The sequence below is a fragment of the Giraffa tippelskirchi genome, chromosome 11 (assembly GCF_054371585.1).
Source record: "Giraffa tippelskirchi isolate mGirTip1 chromosome 11, T2T-mGirTip1v1.2.pri, whole genome shotgun sequence".
Taxonomy (NCBI): domain Eukaryota; kingdom Metazoa; phylum Chordata; class Mammalia; order Artiodactyla; family Giraffidae; genus Giraffa; species Giraffa tippelskirchi.
Genome location: NC_137285.1, coordinates 11,243,073 through 11,264,297, shown reverse-complemented (window position 1 = coordinate 11,264,297; position 21,225 = coordinate 11,243,073). Strand labels below are relative to the sequence as shown.

The 21,225-nt window shown below is 53.4% G+C and overlaps 2 protein-coding genes across 6 annotated transcripts in view; one reads left to right on the top strand and one right to left on the bottom strand.

The window, feature by feature from the left end:
* Nucleotides 1–15,963, top strand: part of TPCN1 (two pore segment channel 1) — a 60,929-nt gene extending 44,966 nt beyond the window's left edge. For all 5 annotated transcript variants that reach the window (XM_081546373.1, XM_081546375.1, XM_081546370.1 and 2 more), the window contains 14 exons: nt 188–232; nt 3,392–3,448; nt 3,801–3,854; nt 4,946–5,018; nt 6,359–6,466; nt 7,450–7,521; nt 8,042–8,131; nt 9,281–9,396; nt 10,158–10,204; nt 10,778–10,846; nt 11,011–11,095; nt 11,864–12,003; nt 12,512–12,592; nt 13,464–15,963. In XM_081546373.1, the coding sequence (XP_081402499.1) occupies nt 188–232; nt 3,392–3,448; nt 3,801–3,854; nt 4,946–5,018; nt 6,359–6,466; nt 7,450–7,521; nt 8,042–8,131; nt 9,281–9,396; nt 10,158–10,204; nt 10,778–10,846; nt 11,011–11,095; nt 11,864–12,003; nt 12,512–12,592; nt 13,464–13,580 (1,154 nt within the window). In that variant the 3' untranslated portion in view covers nt 13,581–15,963. The remainder of the gene's footprint in view (nt 1–187; nt 233–3,391; nt 3,449–3,800; nt 3,855–4,945; nt 5,019–6,358; nt 6,467–7,449; nt 7,522–8,041; nt 8,132–9,280; nt 9,397–10,157; nt 10,205–10,777; nt 10,847–11,010; nt 11,096–11,863; nt 12,004–12,511; nt 12,593–13,463) is intronic.
* Nucleotides 15,964–16,194: 231 nt separating this feature from the next.
* SLC8B1 (solute carrier family 8 member B1) overlaps nt 16,195–21,225 on the bottom strand; it is a 29,767-nt gene continuing 24,736 nt past the window's right edge. Inside the window, exons 16-17 of the mRNA XM_081546376.1 lie at nt 20,204–20,268; nt 16,195–17,366 (exon numbers count right to left, since the gene is read on the bottom strand). Of these exons, the coding sequence (XP_081402502.1) occupies nt 17,169–17,366; nt 20,204–20,268 (263 nt within the window). The 3' untranslated portion in view covers nt 16,195–17,168. The remainder of the gene's footprint in view (nt 17,367–20,203; nt 20,269–21,225) is intronic.

The window sequence follows — 21,225 nt, the reverse complement described above, 5'->3', positions numbered from 1 at the left end:
GGCTGTTGCCAATGCAATGTTGTCCGGGGGTATAAGAATGGGCATTCCTCTGAGAACAGGCCTTTCCTTTTTCATACCCTGGACATAAAACACCCCATTTGCTTACATGCATGACATATGTGGTTGGTGATTATGTCTGTACTTATATGTGAAAATTTCACTGTTAACATTTCTTCTCTTCAAATAGGAATTAATGTCCTTGTGAAGTCCAAGGCCTTCCAGTATTTCATGTGTAAGTGTGAAATGTCGCAGCTCTAGGGCTCTTTCCTCCTGAGCCTTACTGCCCCGGAAGGCGGAGGGGCAAGGGATACGTCATGCCGTTGGCTTTTTATCATAGAAAATTCCAAGCACGAGTGAGAGTGGAGGGACTGTGATGAGCATCCACGTACCCATCCCCCAGCTTCAACAGTTATCATCTCCTGGCCGGTCTTTCTTGTCCATCTAATCCCCTCAGTCCACTCATCACCCCTTCTCCAGACCTGGGGTTTTGGGAATCACATTCCACAGCCACAGATTGTTGTTGGTTGACACATCACTTTGACCTGTTTTAATCTGTAGGTTTCCTGTTTTAATCTATAGGTTTCTCCTCCATCCGTTTTTTCCCTCTTGGAATATTTAGTTGAAGAAACAGGATTGTTTGTCCTTCAGCCTTGTTTTTGCATGTTCCTCTGTTGGTTATGTCCTGGAGTTTGGCAGTTAGAGCTAGAGCTGCGTTGTCCAACATGGCAGCCGTTAGCCACACGTGGCTATTTGAATGTAAGCCAACTAAAATTAAAAATTCAGTTCCCATCACAGTAGCCAAAGTTTGAGCACTCAGTAACCACATGTGGCTAATGATGACCAATGGGACTGCACAGATGCAGACTGTTCTACTCATCCAGAGGTTTGGTAGGATTCACCCTTTCTAAGGAGCTCTGGTTCCATTTAATGGGAAATGATGTTTAGAGATCACAGTTGGAGATGCTAACAGTACGCATTGCTTGGAGTTGGTTATTGTTTCCAGGACTTTCCATGGACAGAGGTAGGATTTTGTTTTCTTTTTTTTTTTTTAAAGATAAACCAGCTTGTGAATTTTTCTAGATATTCTTAATTGAAATTTTGGACTATAGGGTTTTTACCTAACTCCATCATTCTTTCATATCTAAATTCTCAGTCTTAAAATCCTAGTTCCCAGCAATACTGACACAACCACTCACTTGCTGTATCTCACAGTCCACACTGTGTCTCCACACACAGTCCACACCTAGTCTCCACACAGTCCACACGTAGTCTCCACAGAACAACACCAACACAACCCTAACCATTAAAATTGTTAGAAACACCACTGCAGGAATAAACAGTTAGATGACTATGTCTTAAGGTCACCCAGAATAGTTTTTCTCCATGTGGGTATGTCACCATCTAGATGCATGTTTAGATTTATTTCATTTTTTTATTTCAAAAAAATTTTTTTAATTTTTCCAATGTTGTGTTGGTTTCTGCCTTACAAGAACACAAATGAGCCATAATTATACATACATCCCCTCCCGCTTGAGCTTCCCTCTCCTCCCCCCATACCACCCCTTTAGGTCATCATAGAGCACCAGACTGGGCTCTCTGTGTTATATAGCAACTTCTCACCAGGGTCTACTTTATATGATAATGTATATATGTTGTTGTTCTTTCTCCATTGGTCCCACTGTCTCCCTCCCCAACTGTGTCCGCAAGTCCATTCTCTACGTTTGCATCTCTATGCCTTCCCTGCAAATAGGTTCATCAGTACCATTTATTTCATTTTTAAAAAAATTTTTAGGGGACTTCCCTGGCAGCTCGGGGGTTAAGGCTCTGTGCTCCCAATGCAGGGGGCTGGGGTTTGATTCGCGGTTGGGGGAACTGGGATCCCATATGCTGGGATCCAAAATAAAATGAAATGATGGAGCATTTAAACATTATTTTAGAGATTGCTTTTTACATTTAATTTTGCTTTATAATTATGTAAATGTATATATATATATATGATTACAAGTCAGATCTACCAGACAAAATATATTCAAGGAAGTCTCATTTAATCCTGTCACCTCCCCCAGTGGGTAACTTTTATTATACTTTATCCTTCCATTTTTAAAAACTATAAGTAGATGCATATATGCACATTTTCCTGTCTTAAATAAACTAGCACAGTTTATATACTTTTTTCAACTTTGCTTTATTCAATTAACAATATGTTCTAGAGACCACACCATATTAATACATAGAGATGTTCTTCATTTTTTAATATTTAACTGTTTAATTGCTGATGATCATTTTTTTCTTTCTTTTCTATGAATATTATATCATACATTTACTTCGTGTGTTTTTTTTTACTTCTGTTTTATTTTTTAAATTATGAAAGTATGATAACACATTTACAGGAGACTTGGAAAATACAGAACAAAGTTACATATGGTTCCATTATATATTACAATTATATATTACGTTATACATTATATATTACAATTAAGTAGATACATATATATCAAATATATTATATATTACAATTATATATTACATTATGTTACAATTAAGTAGATACATATACATATCAAATATATAATATTATATATTACAATTAAGTAGATAAATTAAGATTTTTAGTTGGAGTTTCAATATCAAACTCTTCAAAGATTGAGTGATACAGATGGAAAAGTAGAAGGATATAGTAGACCTGAAAAGCCCTATGAACCAGTTCAACATAATTAAGATTTACAGTTGACAGTATATCATTTCATGGATGTATCATAGTCTACTCATCCAGCCTCCTGTCCATCATCTAGGTTGTTTCCAGTTTCTTTGCGATCACAAATAGCTCTTCAGTGAATTGATTTCGGCATCCGTCATTCTGTGTTTTTGCCAGTGTCTCACTGGGGTGGGTCCCATAAGCGGGATTGCTAGACGAAAGGCCAAATGCATGTGCAGTTTTGCTAATTAGTTCCTGGAGTCATTGAAAGATCAGATGTCTCTAGGGAAAAACAGATGTTGTCAGTGCTCAAACCCTTTGTATGTGGTCCATCTTACGCATCAACTTGGAATAAGCTGCAGGTTTTATGGAAACAGTTTTTTAAAATTTTATCAAAATAGTCTAGTTGCTTTACAGTGTTGTGTTAGTTTCTGCTGTACTGGAACATCTGAACTGGTATCCCTACAGTGACATAGCATGTCTTTAGAAATCTGTAGCTGTTTTCTAAGTGAAACCACTGGTCGATATAGCTCATGGTAAAAGCATTTAGCAGGAAGCCACCTGTTACCTGGGCGTACGGAGCCGCCCTGCATTCTCTCAGAGTTGCCTATAAACTAACCAGGGGCTGCAGCTGCGACCTGTGGATTTCCACACCCACCTGTTGTGCTTTCTCTCTCATGAGCTTGTCTGTTGCAGATTTGGTGGTGGCGGTCAACGGGGTCTGGATCCTTGTGGAGACCTTCATGCTGAAAGGTGAGCCCTGCAAGGGGACTGGCCTGTCCTGTGGGCACACCTGTTTGTTTTTTTTTTTAAAGATATATTTATTTATTTATTTGCAACTATGCTGGGTCTTTGTTGCTGGGTGTGGGTTTTCTCTAGTTGCGGAGGGCAGGGGCTTCTCATTGCAGGGCTTCTCTTGTTGTGGAGCACGGGCTCTAGGCACACGGGCTCTTCAAGCACAGGCTTAGTTGCTCCGCTGCATATGGGATCTCTTCCGACCAGGGATCAAACCCATGTCTCTTGCGTTGGCAGGCAGATTCCTAACCACTGGACCACCAGGGAAGCCCCTTGCCCACCTCTTCAACCGCTGCTTCTCTTCTTACAGGTGGGAACTTCGTCTCCAAGCACGTGCCGTGGAGTTACCTCGTCTTTCTGACTAGTAAGTTTCTGACATGGCCTTGCTCATGTGCTTGTCCTTGCCACTGGCTGGAACCTCCTTCTGGGTTAGGGTCTCATGGCTCTTCTCTAAAGCAGGGGAGCGTCAGAGGCAGGAAGCAAAAATCGAGTCTGATTCTCCCCCGTCCCGGTTCTAAGCTCTTTGGTGGTTGCCCACTGCCCTCCAGACCCAGTCCCTGTGCTGGACATGACTCACAGGGCCACGTGGGGCCCCTTTAGCCTTCATATGAGGCCTCATCTCTCACCAGCACTACCCCTCCTTGTCCCCCTGAATGCATCCCGCTCCCCGGGACCCCCTGCCCTCTCTTACCCCTGGGCCTCTGCCTGGGTGTCTTCTCTGCCAGTGCACTCACCGCCTCACCACACCCCTCTGCCTGACACCCCTCTCCCCCATCATGTCTAAATATTAGACATAACTAGTAACGCCACATCCTAAACTGTTTTCATTCTGCTTAAAAAGTAGGACTTTGACTGCCTTGATCAGCGCCCTCTGGCGTCTTCTCTGAGTTCAGAGTAGCACAGGGATTCAGCGCACACACTCGGGTCAGAGAGACCTAGGGGCCCATTCCCGGCTGTGTCTCTCGTGTGACCCGAAGTCCCCTCCACAGCTCCCCCTCACCTCCTCCTTTCGTCATATGTTCCAGTGACTCCGACCTTCCTTCCACCCCTCAAGCAGGCCAAGATCATATCCAGCCTGGCCCCTGGGTGTTTCAAGTGTAACACCTCTCCCAGTGTAACATACTCGTTTCCCGTCTTCCTCTAAACTCGAAGCACCCAGTGCGATGCCTGGCATGGAAGTCGTGCTCAGGAAATATCTGTCGGATGGACAGACAGTGCCTGGCATCCCCCTAGAGAGCGGGAGCGCGTGCTGGTCTTGTTAGCAGGCAGCCCTGGTTGACCAGCATCTGGGCCAGGCCCTGCCCCAGAGCCCACACTCTCACAGGGGGCGCAGGTGGGACGTGGGTGTCTGGAGGGCACGCGACCAGACCTCAGGGGAGTCCTGAGAAAAGGAGCCAGGCCAGGTGTGGGGAGGCTGCGGCGGGGCCCCTGCTCACTGCCTCCTTCTGTTCACAGTCTACGCGGTGGAGCTGTTCCTGAAAGTTGCCGGCCTGGGCCCCGTCGAGTACCTATCCTCCGGATGGAACCTGTGAGTACAGAGCATGTGTCTCTCCCTTTTTTTAAAAAAAAATTTATTTGATTATTTATTTGACCGTGGAGTGTCTTAGTTGTGGCACCCAGCATCTTCAGTCTTTGCAGCACATGGGATCTCTAGCTGCAGCATGTGGGATCTAGTTCTCTGACCAGGGATTGAACCCGGGCCCCCTGCCTCGGGAGCAAGGAGTCCTAGCCCCTGGACCACCAGGGAAGTCCCCAGAGCATGTTTCTCAACTACGTCAGAGACTCTGATGAAAGCCATGGGCCCTCCCCCTCCGCACCCACCACCGGAAGGTCCTAGGCCGGCTTGGGTCTATGTCTTCTGGAGGGGTTCTGCCTATGGCTCCAGGCACCCCCGGGGTCAGGCCCTCATCTTCCTCCCTGGGACCACCCCACCAGTCCGTCCTGGATGAGGCCTCTTGGGGGTCCTTAGGCCAGTGGGCTCTTTCTGAGTCACCAAACCCTACACCCCTCCCTGACAACTAAGCTCTCTTATCCTCCATGAAAACCACAACGCTCACAGGGGAGGTTCCACGCAGCCTGATGCATGGTCAGCATCGAGCTGGAGGCCCCTCTCCCTGTTCCAGAGACCCCGAGAGGTCTCTCACCGCCCACTAAAGTTAACTCACCTGCAAAGTCAGGCCACACTCCCATGGTCTTGGGTCATGAGAGTGAAATAGGTTAATAAGTAGAGAGGACCTGGGCAGAGCAGCAGGGCATGCGCTTGCAGTTGGCAGGTGCAGGGCCTTAATATGTATCGTGGGGGGTCCTCTACCCTGCGTGGGGGAGCTGGTCTCCAGGCGGTCCTCCTCTGTGGTCCTGCCTCACCCCACAGTCCCTTCACCAGTGTCACTGGTGTATCCTGCGTCTGCCGTGAGACTGGTGCGGGACCTTCAGGAAGGGGTTTCTGACCCCTGAGGGGTGTGTTGTTGACTGAGGCCCAGCCACGCCAGCCTCAAAGACACCCGACGGTGGCAGGAAGCTGGCCGGCTGTGCGCCCTGCGGGGCCCGCGGCTGCCTTTGCGGTGGTTTGGTGTATGGGCTCCAACCATCACATGTGCTCAGAGTCATAAACCAGAGTGCCACAACTTCTGAGGGTCCATGGGGACCCTCTGAGCCCCCACTGCACCTCAGGCCTGATTTTCTGAGTCTCTTGTCAAGGAAAACCCTCCCTTGCTCTCAACTTTCCCCTGGCCACCACCGCAGGAAACCAGTACACGTTTGTAGAAACCTATGAACGTTGTCCCTTACCCGTTAGGGTGTCTCTCCCTGGGGTGGGGGAGCCTGGGGGGTGGGCTGAGCGGACCACAGCTTCTCTTCCTTCCTCCCCAGGTTCGACTTCTCCGTCACAGCCTTTGCCTTCCTGGGACTGCTGGCTCTGGCCTTCAACATGGAGCCCTTCTACTTCATAGTGGTCCTGCGACCCCTCCAGCTGCTGAGGTGACGGCAAGGCTGGGTCTGGTGGGCGGGTAGTGACCAGACGGAGCCCGAAGGCTCACTGGCCGGGTGTCAGAGGTGGTTCGCCCCCGCAGGAGCACCCGGGCTTGGTGCTGGGGGCCTTGTCCTCCTGTGTGGGCTGCTCCCCCCTCACATCTTGGGACCCGTTGCCTCTGACTGTGGAAAAGAACCATGGCTCAGGGCTCTAGTGAACTTGGCCTGTGCTGGTATATCACCTGCAGCCACAGAAACCCATGTGCTCAGTCACAAACCAGGGAGCCACAGCCCCCTGAGGGTCCAGAGAGACCTTTGAGCCCCTACCGCGCCCCAGTCATGATTTTCTGGCACAGTCTCTTGTCAAGAAAAACCATCACTTGCTCTCAGCTTTCCGCCTGGGCACCACTGTAGGAACCCAGCACAGATCTGTAGACATCTATGGACGTTGTCCTTGACCGGTTAAGAGGTCTCCTGTGTCCTCTGAAGGCTCGTTTTCCTCCAGAATATCCAGCTGCGAGCCCATTCACGGCCATCGCCCCCTCCCATCCTTCCCGGGAGGGAGGCGTGGAGGTGAGGGATGGGGTGGCCCTTTTTTATCTGGAGGAGCTTCCTTGGGCAGGACCTTCTTCCCTCTTCCTGGGGTCGTTACACTGTCTCGGGCAAGGCCTCGCCCTGCGCTGAGCCTCGGGCTTCATCTGTAAGTGAGGCGAACAGCCACTGCAGCTGCGCCATCAGTTTTGCCCTGAACCCCTTCAGGGAGGGGCCCATCCCCCCCCCCCAATGTCCTGGCACCACCACTGCCCTTCCCAGGGTGCCAGTCACCTAAGCCGAGTGCCTGGCTGGCGACTCTGGGGCAGAGGAGGCTCTCAGGTGGCCGAGAGGCCCCAGGCCTGCCTTGCCTCCCACCCCCGGGTGCAGTGGATGGCCGGGCTGCGGCCACGCCTGGCATCTGCAAGTGACCCGGCCGGCCTCCCTCTTCCCTCGCTCAGGTTGTTTAAGCTGAAGAAGCGTTACCGCAATGTGCTGGACACCATGTTTGAGCTGCTTCCCCGGATGGCCAGGTAGCGCCCTGATTCTGGGCCCTCAGGGCCAGGCACCATGAGGCTTGTGCCCCCTCGGGGAGGGCAGCCGGGTGGGTGGTCGCGGGGGAGTCCCAGAAAGGATGGACATCGAGGGTCTTCCAGGGGCCCGAGGTCTTGACCACCACAGGTCTCCCTGGCTCCACTTGTCTTCACTGAGCCGTCTGAGATATTTAGTAGGGAGGGCAGGGAGCTGTCACCTTCACTTACCACCTGTGTCTACGTTCACAGGTAAGGGTCACCTGTGAGTCTACCTTCACAGGTAAGGGGTGAATTGCTGGTAGAGGGGCGTCTGGTGCGAGAGTCCTCACTCGAGCCGTTCTTCCACCCGACCCGAATCCGAGGCCCCCTCCCCTGCAGGCACTCTGCAGCTGGCGCACCTGGCTAGGGGCACGCGTCCCCCCTCGGTCAGCTCGGGGGTCTGCGGTGCCGGGGCCGCCAGGCGAGCTGGGCTCTCCCGCTGGGCCCTTGATCACCCTGTGCCCTCTGACCTCCTCCCCAGCCTGGGCCTCACCCTGCTCATCTTCTACTACTCCTTCGCCATCGTGGGCATGGAATTCTTCTGTGGGATCCTCTACCCCAACTGCTGCAAGTGAGTTCGCGGCTGGGGCCCCCGGGGGCAGCCTTCATTCCCAGAGGGTCCCAGGCGGGACTGGCACAGCCACCTGATTCCCTGGGGACTCGACTCCCGAAGCCACTGGGATCGCTGTGCTGAGCTTCCAGGGCTTGTCAGTCCAGTGCAGCAGCTAAGGGAGGGGCCTCTCTGAAGCGAGGACATTGAGCCAGTCACCCCATCCCACCAGGCCCCCATCAGCTTTCCCTTCAGGCTGAGCACTGGAGGCTGCTCCAGTGCTGGGGTGCGAGCCGGGGCCCACAGCTTCCTCCTACTTGTCCCCGGGGTGGCCGGGGCTCTGATAGGATGAGACAGACACATGTGGGAAGGACAGAGCGGGGAACACAACCTCCAGTGATCCCTTCCTTCCTCCCAGGCCCCCATGATGCATCCAGTATTCTCTTTAGAATCCGTCCTTGTGGCTTCACGCACTGATAGATAAAGGTCCCAGAGACACCAGCAGCATGTTGGGCTCAGAACCAGAGCCCAAACCGGTGGGTCACAGATCTTAGGACACACCAGTACCCCCAGGGCAGCTGCTTAAAAGTGCAAACTCCAGACCCCACCCTGTCAGGATGCTGCCCTCTGAACAAGCTCCCTGGGGGCCCAAGGACCAGACGTGTCAAACCATCAGCGTGAGTTACAGCAGATGAGCCATAAAAGGCTGGAAGGGAAGTAGCAAGTAATCTCTCAGAACAGGGGTGACTGATTAGAACAGAAGAGAAGACAGCGTGAAGCCCCATGAGGAGTGGGCCTCTCTCCAGGCTCTGGCACCCGGCCTCCAGAGCACACCCCAGACAGGGGTGGGGGAGTTGCCTAGAGGAGGCACTGCCTTTCTCTCCCCTCCCAGAGCCCTTCTTCCAGCTGCTGCGAGGGAGAAGGTCTTAGCCGGCAGCAGAGAAATGCCAAGTGGAGGAGGACATGGCGGGGGCGAGTCTGGGGATTCCCCTTGAGACAGGAAGACGGGCAACAGAGCCTGGGCTTGGGGGGTGGTGCTGAGCAGGAAACCAGGCTGGTCCAGGCCGGATGCTCCTCGGTCAGACCTTGGTTTGTTTAAATTTTCTCTCTTCTGTCGAGGTGACTGATTGTCTTGTAACCTTCCCCCCACCCCTCTGTCTCCCCGGCCAGTACAAGCACTGTGGCAGACGCCTATCGCTGGCTCAACCACACTGTGGGCAACAGGACCGTCGTAGAGGAAGGCTACTACTATCTCAATAATTTTGACAACATCCTGAACAGCTTTGGTGAGTGCAGGAAGCCCAGGCAGGCAGTGGCACCCACAGGTCCCAGGTGCCGGGGAGTGTAGCTGGTCGAGGCCCCCCCTTCCCAGGGCGTTTGCCACACTTGCTCGAGTCCTCTCTGGCCCTGATGGAACCTCTGGTTTGCCCAGCTTGGGGGTGCAGCCCAGGCCAGACCCCAGGGCTCACTTGGTCACCAGGTTTTACTGCATCTTCTGTTCCTTTCTCAGCATCGGGGAGCAGCAGAGCTTCACGCTTGGCTGGGAGGGGTACAGCCTGATGCTGGGGAACCACCCCCCCTTATCACAACCCCAGTGTCACAGGGGAGGCCCCAGCCACACCGACCAGCCACAGTGTCCTGCACCACCCAGGCCAGGGCCACACAGCTCTGCTCCCGGCTTCCATGCAGAAGCTGGGAGGGCAGGGGGCCACGGAGGAAAGGGGCCTTGCCAGACGCAGCTTCTCAGAGCATCCCCTCATGACATCCTAGACCAAGGAAGGTCTGGGGGGCCTCTTCCTCAGGATCCTCACCCCAGCATCTCGAGCTGCTGAGGCAAAAGACGCATGCTTTTGGGGCCAGGCCAAGATGGGACCACTTCCTATGGGGTGGGCACTAAGGAAGGGTCTTGGCCACTCTCTCTGGAGCACACAGCCCAGGCTGGCAGGCAGGTGCAAGGTGCCCAGGATAGGTGGAGAGAGGCCACTGACCCCACTTTGCAAAAGCGGGTCTGATTAAGATGCTTGTGTTTCTCCCTTCTCTTTGGCAGTGACCTTGTTCGAGCTCACGGTTGTCAACAACTGGTACATCATCATGGTAAGGACCTCCCTGTCAGCTCCTGGGGGTGTCTGCCCACCATTCTCTGAGGCCAGGTCTCCCCTCACCCAGCCCAGCATGGGGTGCATTGCTCTCCTATCCCCCACAGGGGGCAGAGTTCTGCAGGGAGACCAGGATATGGGCTGAATCCAGGGGCCACCCCACCATTAGCTGACTGTGGCCTTGCTCCCCACCCTCTGCACATCCCTCACCAGCCAGGAGAGGCCAGGCAGCCTCTAGTCTCTGTCCTGCTCCCACCGCTGTGGGGGGGACTTGCCAATCAAGGAACAGTGTGGCCAAGGTGCTTGGTTGGTTTTTCCCAGCCCTTAAATTCTTCCAAAGGCTGCCTGCGTTAGTCCCAAACAGTTAGCTCTGGGTGGGGAGGCATCCAGGCCTAAGGAGCACAGAGGAGTTTTATACCCAAGGAGCCAGGTCGGCCTCCTTTGCCTCCACAACTGAAGGCAGATCAGGAACGGTCTGCAAAGAGCAGGGGCCACGGAGAAGGCTCCGTAGACAGCGCATCCCCACCCCCACCCCGGCGCTCGCTCACCACCTGCTTCCCTCTGTCCGCAGGAAGGTGTCACCTCACAGACCTCGCACTGGAGCCGCCTCTACTTCATGACCTTCTACATCGTGACCATGGTAGGTCAGCGGCCGCACGCCCACCGTCCTGTCTTCACAAGCCGCAGCCTCACCGGGTACAGCACGGGGAGGAGGGGCGGGGGACGCATCTGGCCGGGCTCTGGGGCCCCACCGCCACTCACAGCCCCCCATTCCTCTCGCCTCCTCGCCCTGTGCCTGGCCAGGTGGTGATGACCATCATTGTGGCCTTCATCCTCGAAGCCTTTGTCTTCCGGATGAACTACAGCCGCAAGAACCAGGACTCGGAAGGTCAGTGCGGGCATCTGCCACCTGCTGCTCATCTGTCTTTCTGTCCAGCTCTCAGCTTTTCAGCTTACCAGTCTGGCTTATCTTTCTTGACCTCTTATTTGCATTATTTTCAAATACTTAATGACCAGAAAAAATGCCCACGATCTCATCCTAAAAACCAGAACAATACAGGTCAGAGATCAAGAAAAACCACAGGCCGACTGTGACCCCAGCAGCCCTCTGTCCCACCTTGCTCATCTCCCAGACTGCTCACCCCTTAGCTGTTCCTTTCACTTACCGTCCCTGTGTTCCTAAACAACATGTTTGTCCTCTGGTTCTTGATTTAAACGATGTAAATACTGTGCACCGCAGAGCCCATAGCAGCTTGACAAGCCCGGCTTCAGTGACTGCCTCCCTTTTCCCAGGTTGCATAGCTTTCTGTGTACTGATCCTCTATTCTTTCCAGATTCTCTATCAAAACTGCGACATCCCTATGGCTACTTGTTTCCAAATCTCTGTCCTCTCAGGCTACCTGATTGTTTTCTTTTGGCTCGGGGACAGCCTCCTGCAACCCTGTGCCCCTGTACGCTGCTAGCCTGAGCAGCGCTCCTCACACCACCTGTGAAGGGCAGGAAAGGGGAGGGATGGGAGTGCTAGATGGTAGGGACGACATGGGGGGTTGTATTCTGCAGATCCAGGGAACCTTAAGCCCCCCATAGGGGCAGCAGTGAGGCTAGCTAAACCAGACCAAGCCAGGCGCCTTCCCACTGCCACCCTCCCCTCCCGCAGTGGACGGCGGCATCACCCTGGAGAAGGAGCTCTCCAAAGAGGAGCTGGTCGCAGTTCTGAAGCTCTACCGGGAGGCAGGGGGAGCCAATTCAGACATCGCCCAGCTGCTCAAGATCCTCTCCCAGATGGAGAGATACGAGGTGAGGAGCCCCAGGGCGTCGTCCGAAGGAGCTTGGTGCAAACCCTCTTCCACTGTCCATCCCCTCAAGTTTTTGTGTGTGTGTGTGTGGCTGTGCTGGGCCTTAGTTGTGGCACACAGACTTAGTTGCCCCGAGGCATGTGAGATCTCAGTTCCCCAACCAAGGATCAAACCCACGTCCCCTGCATTGGAAGATTGTATTCTTAGCCACTGGTTGGTGTTTAGTTGCTCAGTCATGTCCAACTCTTTGCAGCCCCATGGACTGTAGCCCGCCAGACTCCTCTGTCCATGGGATTCTCCCAGAAAGAATACTGGAGTGGGTTGCCATTTCCTTCTCCAGCTTAATCACTGGACCACCAGGGAAGTCCCCACAAGTTTTAGTGTTGTTTTTTTTTTTTCGGGGGGGGGCGCACGTTTGCAGAAGCCAGAGGAGCAGGTGAGGCCTGCTGAAGCCAGGCACCAGGGCTCAGACTCGGGCGGGTCCCTGTAACCTCTCCATTCTTCCCTAGCAAAATACCTTGGTGTTTCTGGGACGGAGATCAAGGACCAAAAGTGACCTGAGCCTAAAGATGTACCAAGAGGAGATTCAGGTAGGAGCACCCCCCGAATGCGCTGCGATCTTCTCCTGCCTGGGAGTGGTCCTCCCCGCTGCCGGCAGGGGCTGATCTCCAGTCCCTGTCTTGAGTTGTGGGGAGTGCTCGGTGGGGAGCTAGGGGATTATCTGTTGGAACCACCACCAGTGGTACCTGGGACTCGGGTAGGGGTGCTTCAGGGCTCAGCCTTGAACCCTTGAAGCATTAGTTCCCCAACGCAGGTAGCCCCCCATCTGCTCTTTCACATGTCACTGACCTCATCTCATTCTCATCCTCTGAGCCAGAACCGAGGAGACACAGGGCAGAGGGAGCCTGAGGGGTGGGAATGGGGTCCTTGCCAGGACCAGCCTCTTCAAAGAGGGGCGTTAGGAGGTGCACTGAAACTTCACACGACTTGATACAACTTGTGAGCTCCAGGTTTTTCGGGTGTAAGATAAGGACACCCAGCTCAAAGGGGATAAATACCATGGAGGGTTGGCGGGGCAGTGGGGGGGAGCGGGCACATCCCTTTGTGAACCACACAGACTATGTTCACAAGTAAAGGGTGATTATTACTACCTGGGCCTCATTTACAAAGAAGATTGTGCAAAGCACATTGGACAAGGAGGTTTGCACACTTCTAATTAGAAAGGGAAAGACTGCTTAGTAATTTTTCCACTTAGGGGCACAGTCAGCCTTCCCAGCAGGTCTGGGGTGGGGGTGGTGTTAGGTCCCGGTTGGGTGGCGCTGGCAGCAGACTGTCTTTTGCTGCCCACAGCAGGTGGAGGGCCCAGCGCTGCCTGGCCTGGGTGACCCCCATCAGGCTGGGGTTAGCTGGCAGGACTGGGGCGGGGACCCACTCAGCACCCTGTCTGCTCTCTTGCTTTAGGAGTGGTACGAGGAACACGCCCGCAAGCAGGAGGAACAGCGACAGCTCAGCAGCTGCGTGGTCCCTGCCACCCAGCAGCCCCCAGGCAGCCGCCAGCGCTCCCAGACCATCACCTAAGCCCAGCCTGCAAAAGCCATCTCTTCTATGCAATAACACAATAGTATTATTTTACTATAATGTATCAAAGTAATGTATGTGTATATATGTATATGTTATATATATATATATATACACACATCCACATATATATGCACATATTTATATACAGAAAGGAGAAAAAGACCGACAAGATGGGGTTTGGTTTATAACCGCCTTACCCAGCTTCGTCTTGGGGGCGGGCAGGCCACCAGGAGCGGCTCTTAACATGGAAGGCTCCAGAAGGCCCCTTCACAAGAGCACTTGAATGGACCTGCCGATCTCTGCAGGGCTGGCCTTCACAGTGGGCCTGCGTGCCTGTCAACACTGTCTTCCTGACGCTGCGCTCAGAATCCTTCCCTGCCCGGCAGCCTCCCCACTGACCTGCCCTGCGGCCCCCGGCCCAGGGCTCCTGTGTCCTGCTTTAGGGACTAAACCACTTCGGAAGGAAAGAGCCCACATCCTTGGGTTGGTATTTCTCCAGATGTGATCATGGAATGGGTGTTCCCTTGGGAAACCAGTACCCAGCAAGCACCTACCGGAACAAATGATCTGGGGCCGTGGGTACTCCATGTGGTCAGAGCTCAGCCAGCGCCAGGCGGCCAGAGATGCTGTGTCCCGGCTCCATGAGCCTTCTCACCTACCGTAAGTTTCAACTCTTGTTACTGAAAATGCTTCTAAGATGGCCCATAGGAGGAGGAGAACAGGCCAGGGGCCAGGCTGGTGGCTACCACCCCAGACCAAGTCCTAAAATGAATGGGCTTTCTCCTTAAATCCCTTTGCCTTGGGATTGTCCTGTTCAAGCAAAAAGATATTTTGGTCAGTTCAGGATTCTGCCAAAGAAAGACCGTAGCAGGTCCTTCACGTGTGTGCGTTCTCTGGAAACGGGAACAAAAGCACAGAGGCTCACCTCTGGCCGACCGGCTCTGCCCTCACCTTGATCGAGTCATGAGTCACTCCCTGTAGACTTGACTGAGGTGGGAGCGGGGACTCGGCTCACTCCAAGGTTTCCCCCTCCCGGGAGGAGGTTCAGGTGGCCTCACAGTTTCCCGGGGACCTTGGGCGAGTCCTCTGAGATGGGAGCGCCATCGGGGTGTGAATGCACGGCAGGGCAGGGTTAGCAGTGGTGGCTCTCCCGGGCTGCATACCTGCTGCAGGAGGCGGCATGCAGGGATGACGGGGCAGGGGGAAGAGCCCCCACCGGGCATCCTGCTCCAACCCCAGCTCTCCAGCTACCACCACGGCCTCCTCCATAAGCTAGGAAGGCGGGTGGGCAGAGACTCCGCCCTCCCCTCGTTCTCTTTCCAGCGGGACAGGACCCGGCTCCCCTACCCCGTCTCCATGGCCAAGTCTTCTCGACTGCGGCCTCGGACGGGCTGATCTCCAGAGCCAGCATGCCATAGCTCTGCCCCTCGTCAGGGGAGGAGTGGTGGTGGTTTTTTTTTTTTTTAAAGCACAGCCCTTTAGGGAAACAAACTAATCACTGGGAACCACTGAGGTTTCCACCGGGAATCAGGAGACGGACATTGTCCTCCTGATCTCTGGAGAGTGACGGGCTGCCACAGGCAGCTTGGCACCAGGCCCAGGCCCGGACCCCTTCCCCACTCCAGAGAAGGAACTATTTGCACAACCGGGTGCCTTTTAGCTTTTGTGTATTGAAATGGGCATTCTGGAAGCAGGAGGCGAGGGGCAGCCTTGAAAGGAGGGCGTGAGTCCTCCAACCTCAGCATCTGCCCTCAGGAGAGGGGGGCCAAGGAGGCTGAGCGCACCCCCTCACCTCCAGGGTGATGGCTGCTACCAGGAAGAGTGGGGTTGAGTCCAGGCTTCCCAACCCTGTCCTGCGAAAGGCCCTGTTTCTAGTCAGGGACAGGATGGAGGCCAAGTGGCAACAGTGCCGATGCCCCAGACTCCAGCCCGCTGGTGGGTGCCTTCATCACTAAGGACAGCTGCCCCCGTGAGGTCACTGGGGGCCTCCTCAGGTGGACCCTCCAACTCGCACACAGGCCATCGAGCAGGGAGCAGGTGTCACCCAGGGCTGTGTGCTCACCCAGCTTGGAGCCCCTCACCTCCCACATCAGCTCGGTGACACCGACATGAGACATACTGGCCTGCTCTGGGTCCCCTACCACCTATCAGTCAGCGTCTGATGGCCCTGTGCCCTGACCCAGCTTTGGGAGGGGGATGCCATCCGGCCCCTCCTCCTCGCTTCCCTCCCCTAACCCAGCCTTACTCCACACCACGTGACAATCATTTTGTATCAGTAGCGGGAACGATGCTGTAAGGTTTTGTACGTCGGCGATTTGTTATCTAGAAAACCCACCGTGTCTGTGGATTTCTGGCATATTAATAAAAAGCCTCCGCTTTGTACGTATGGCTGCCGCCTCATGACTTCCAGCAGGCACCACTTGGTGGCTTCTGTGATCATGGAGAGCAGGGACAGGACCCAACCGTGCCTGTCCATGACACCACCTCAACTCCACCCCAGACGTGCCACAAAGTCCAGATCCGTCAGGCCCTAGAACCTTTGGCCCTGCAACCGACCGCCCGTCACCCTGGCCCAGGTTAAGAAGAACTAGTAACAGCTGGGTGTATGTTATTTTCTGTATCCTTGAAATATTTAATAATTATGTTCATTGGAAGAAAAGACAGTCGAATCCCTTGACTGCTGGCCTAAGGCATCGAGCAAACGGAAAAGCGGCTTATTAAAAAGGCGGGTCACCAGCTGCCAGCAGGAAGGCACCCAAGAGTGCTCACCACCCTCCCAGAGCTTACAGGCAGGGGAACCCCAGCCCAGGGCTCCCCCTGAGGTAGGCACAGGGCACCGTCAAACCGACTCCTGTTTCACAGCTAGGGAAACCTCTGAAGCCAGCAGACAGTTCTAGAGGCAGAGCCTGGAGCTGCACTGTCCAATATGGAGCCACTGATGGGCCATCGCCACTGCTGCCATTGTGGAGCAATACGTATTGTGATTAACTTCACCTTTTTCTTTTGGCTTTATTAGCATGGCGACTCAGAAATTCATAATTAGGTTCATGTCTCCTATTTCTGCTGGACGGTGCAGCTCCAAAACTCAGAACGCTTTGTGTGCTGACCGGACACAGGCTATCTGCCAGATCCCAGTCACCCTGATTCCCTAAACCCTGGTTTGGCAGCCCTCTGAGCCCTGAGAGACGATGCAGGAAGGCAGCAAGGGGTGACTGACCGCCTCCAGCCCTGAACTCTTTGGGGTCTTCCCGAACCAGCCTGAAAGGCACCCAGGCTTCCCCTTCGACCCAGACCCTGACCTTCAAGAGAGGCTCTGGAGGTAATACAAGGAAGTTTTCTGCCTGCCACCTGGGACTCTGTCCACAGGGAAGCCCCGTCGCCAGTCCCAGAAATGAGGTTTGACTGTCCTCACTGCGTACAGCAGTGACCGGGAATCTTTGGCAGAGAGCGCGGCCCCCACGCGCCCACCCTGATCACGGTCGGGGCCTCGCACGCCCGCACGGGTTCTGCAGAAGGCACTTCATCCTGTCTCACCGCCTGCAGTGATACCTCCCGACCACCAGGCGGACCCTGACGCAGCTTCACTCACACAGTTTTCAAGTGAATCACTCCAAACTCAGTGAGCAGGGCCACCACGAGGAAGGTCAGGTAGAGGAGGAGCAGGCAGCAGCCGTAAACTCGGCTCAGCTGGAAGCACTGCAGCGGGACCAAGACCAGGGAACAGACGAGGCTGAGGCCCAGGGTGCCGGCCAAGACCCACACCAACAGTCCGTCCGGCTCCAGCTGTGGGAGGGAATGAGGGAGAAAGGCTGGGTTACTGCAGCCGACAGTCAAACCGAGGTTTGAGGGCCCCTCGTTAGGGACCAGGGAGGGACTTTCGGCCTCCCTGTGAGACGGCTCCCCCCAACTTGAAGTTCAATGTTTCTAAACCAACTGAGCGTGAACGTGCGCATGCTCAGTCGTGTCTGACTCTTTACGACCCCGTGGACTGTAGCCCACCAGGCTCCGCTGTCCATGGAAATCCCCAGGCAACAATACTGGAGTGGGTTGCCATTTCCTTCTCCAGGGGATCTTCCTGTCGCAGGGATTGAACCCGAGTTTCCTGAGTCTCCTGCTTGGCAGGTGGGTTCTTTACCACTGAGCCACCTGGAAGCCACCTGGTATTCGGTAAACTAATTTGTATATATAAAACATGCAGTTGTTGAAAAATTCTCCAGCAACACAGAAGAATAAAAGGAAATGAAATTGTCCCCTTCCCACTTCTTTCCCCTCCAGACTTAGCACCTATCTAACACATATGGAAGGCTTAACCCTAGGCACTATGCTAGATATTTCACACCCACCATACCCTTTCATCCCATCATGTAAGGGGACCTTCATGATGATCACCAATTCACAGTCAAGGAAACCAAGTATGGCTGACCCTTGAACAGCACTGGTTTGAACTGCGTTATTTTTCAACCGTAGTATCTGTATTTTCATTTCACAATCTTTAAGCCTGGGGGGAAAGTCCGTGTTGGACTAGAGATCACAATATGTGGAATCCAAAGAGCTAGGGTTCGAGACTTCCTGCTGGTCCAGTGGCTAAGACTCCGCGCTTCCAATGCAGGGGGCCCGGGTTTGATCCCTGGTCAGAGAACTAGATCCCATATGCTGCAATGAAGAGCTGGTATAGACAAATAAATATTAAAAAAGAAAAACACCTAGGGTTTGAGTCCTGATTCTATCCAAACTCTTTCAGTATCCTGCCCCGGGCCATTCATTTATCAGTTCCTTTGCTTTTGAGGCTGGAGAAAGAAATGGCAACCCACTCCAGTATTATCGCCGGGGAAATCCCATGGACAGAGGAGCCTGGTGGGCTGCAGTCCATGAGGTCGAAAAGAGTCGGACACGACTGAGGGACTGTCACTCACTCACTTGCTTTTGAGGCAGAGACAGCACTATGCAGATTCGTGACGTGGGGCGGTCAGTACCCCTAATTCCCGCATCGTTCAAGGGTCGACTGTAATACGTGACAGAGCCCAAATCTGAAGTCCAAGCTCTTACCCTCCCCTGCGTCCTCATACAGCAACATATGTCCACACAGATGTGTGGGTACACGTGTGCACCGAAAGCCCACTGTATTCTGCAACCAGACATGGGACCAGACAGTAGGTACGTGTTTAAGAGCAACCTGTTTTTCAGCCAACAGTACAGCATGGACTTCCTTCTGTGATGACCTCTCATGATGCCGTGTGTCTTACGCAATTAACTGCAGGAGCATTTCCTAAACTCAGCACAAAAGCAGAGGAAATGCAGACACACACTCCACAAGGAGCCAGAGGAAAGAAACAGGGCCCCCAGGGGGGCTAACCCTGAGGCCGCATTATCTGGAGCTGTCCGAGAATCAGGAATGAAAGGAACCTATTAAACCCATGAGAAGTAGAAACAAAATCTGCAGACACAGGGTGTTTACCCCTTAGAAAGGCAAACTTTTCAAGCAGAAGCTATTTGGCTTATGGGCATGGCCACTGTGAAAGGCTGGCCCATAGCCAGTTCATTACACGGGTCATCCATGCGTCTATTCAAGAACTAGCTGCCTCCTGAAGAGGTGGGCGACATTGTTCCCATGAATGACTCCATCATTCAGCTGCACATTCCAAGTGCTTCCACGCGATTAGCCTTAAAACCATCCCCTGGGCCACATGCCCCACCCCCATCTTCATCCTTTTCTGGTTTGGCCTCGGAATTCGAGTCCCTGGGAATGTGTGTGTGTCCAAATCTGGGACACATCTGCCTTGTACGGAGTGCTGTCTGACCTGTGCAATATTTCCAAAGAGAAGAGCTCACCTAGGAATCCCAACTTCTTTTCAAAAAAAGCTGGATGATCTGGCCATAGGAGGCCCATCCAAGTCACCTACACAATTGGGTTACCTGCCCGAAGTAGTGTTTTCAACCTTGCTGGGGACCTGTCCCTCAAGGGTCCTAACCTTCATATGTCTCCAGGGAGTGTATTTAAAATTGCAGATTTCCAGCCCACCATCCCCTGGAATGCCAGAGTCGAGAGGTCTCATGTGCCGCCAGGGAATTTGCAGAGCCCCTTGAATCCACAGAGCCTCTTCTGCTCAGTGCATTTCAAATCTACGGAGGTTCCTCCCTTCTTGGGCTGTCGCCAACACTCTCTCTCATCCCGGCCTGTCCTCTCCCAACAGTGGTGGGATAAGGTGTTCAGCCTGGCCCGAACCTCATGTGTGCTTATCCAGGAAGTTGGGGGGCGGGATCAACCCATTTCACAGGTGAGGAAGCTGAGGCTTAGAGACCCTTGGAGTTCTAATTCAGTCCAAGTCCTATAACAAGACACTTCAGTGATGAGACACCAGTCGAGAGCCTTCCTGCCCCTTTCCCTCGAAGCCACATCTTACTAATAATTACTCCATGACCTTGCAAGGAAAACTTTTAACTCTATATGCAAAATATTTTAAAGATATGCTACAAATCAGACTTGTCACACATTTAGACAAGTCCTCTCCCCAGTAAGTGAAACCTACTGAGACATGAATGGTCTCTGCTCTGAGGCAGGGAGGGGAGGAGGAGAAGAGACCCTTATGAAGGGGCCCCTTGTTGAATCATCTGGTACTTACCTTCACCTCCACATGGCCCCTGGAGATCTGGAGCAGGCAGCCCAGCCCCACTCCCACCAGCATATCTGTAGTCCAGTTCAGGAAGTCTGATGGAACGTAACAACCCACAACTCCGACACACAGCCCACTGACTTTCTTTCTGATCGGTGACTGCACCCCGCTCCCTTCCCCCAAAAGCCCTATCTAAGGCGGCCTTATCCAGTTTTAGCACCTCTAAGAGTTTAGTACACTCTTAGAGGTGTACATTTTGCCTGAATCTGTAAGGATCACACGAAGCGACAAACACTTGGTACCTGGTGAGATGGAGAAACAGAGGTAATGTGAAGTGACTGGGAGGACATGTGATGGACCATGGCTTGGGGGACACTGCTCCAGCCAAGGCTCCCTCCTTCCCACCCCAACCTGAGCGGTCAGGACAGGCCATAGCCCTACAGCCAGGCGCAGATCACGGTGGGCACCAGGCCATGACAAATGGCAGGAGGCATCTGCACACAGGTCACACAGCTGGCAAGTGGCAGTGCTGGAACTGGGACCCAAGACTGCCCAGATTCCAAGCCCTGCCTTTTTCACAGCCCCAGGCTGCCTGACCCTCTCTTTTCTAATTAGACCAGGCAAATGAAAGCCTACAGGACAATTTGGCCCACTGTCTGCTTTTATTAATAAAGTTTTATTGGGACAGTCAGGCCCATTCGTTCATGTATTGCCCATGACTGTTTTCACTTCAGTAGCAGAGTTGAGGAGTGGCAAAAGAGTCCTATGGCCCACAAAATCTAAAATATGTACTCTCTGGCCCTTTAAGAAAAAGTTTGCCAGAATTCCCTGGTGGTTCAATGGTATAGCGTCTGCTTGCTAATGCAGAGGACATGGGTTCGATCTCTGGTCCAAGAAGATTCCACATGCTATAAAGGCAACTAAGCCAGTGCGCTACAGCTACCAAGCCTGCATGCTACAACTACTGAAGCCCATGCACCCTTGAGCCCATGCTCTGCAACACAAGAAGCCACTGCAATAAGAAGCCCGTG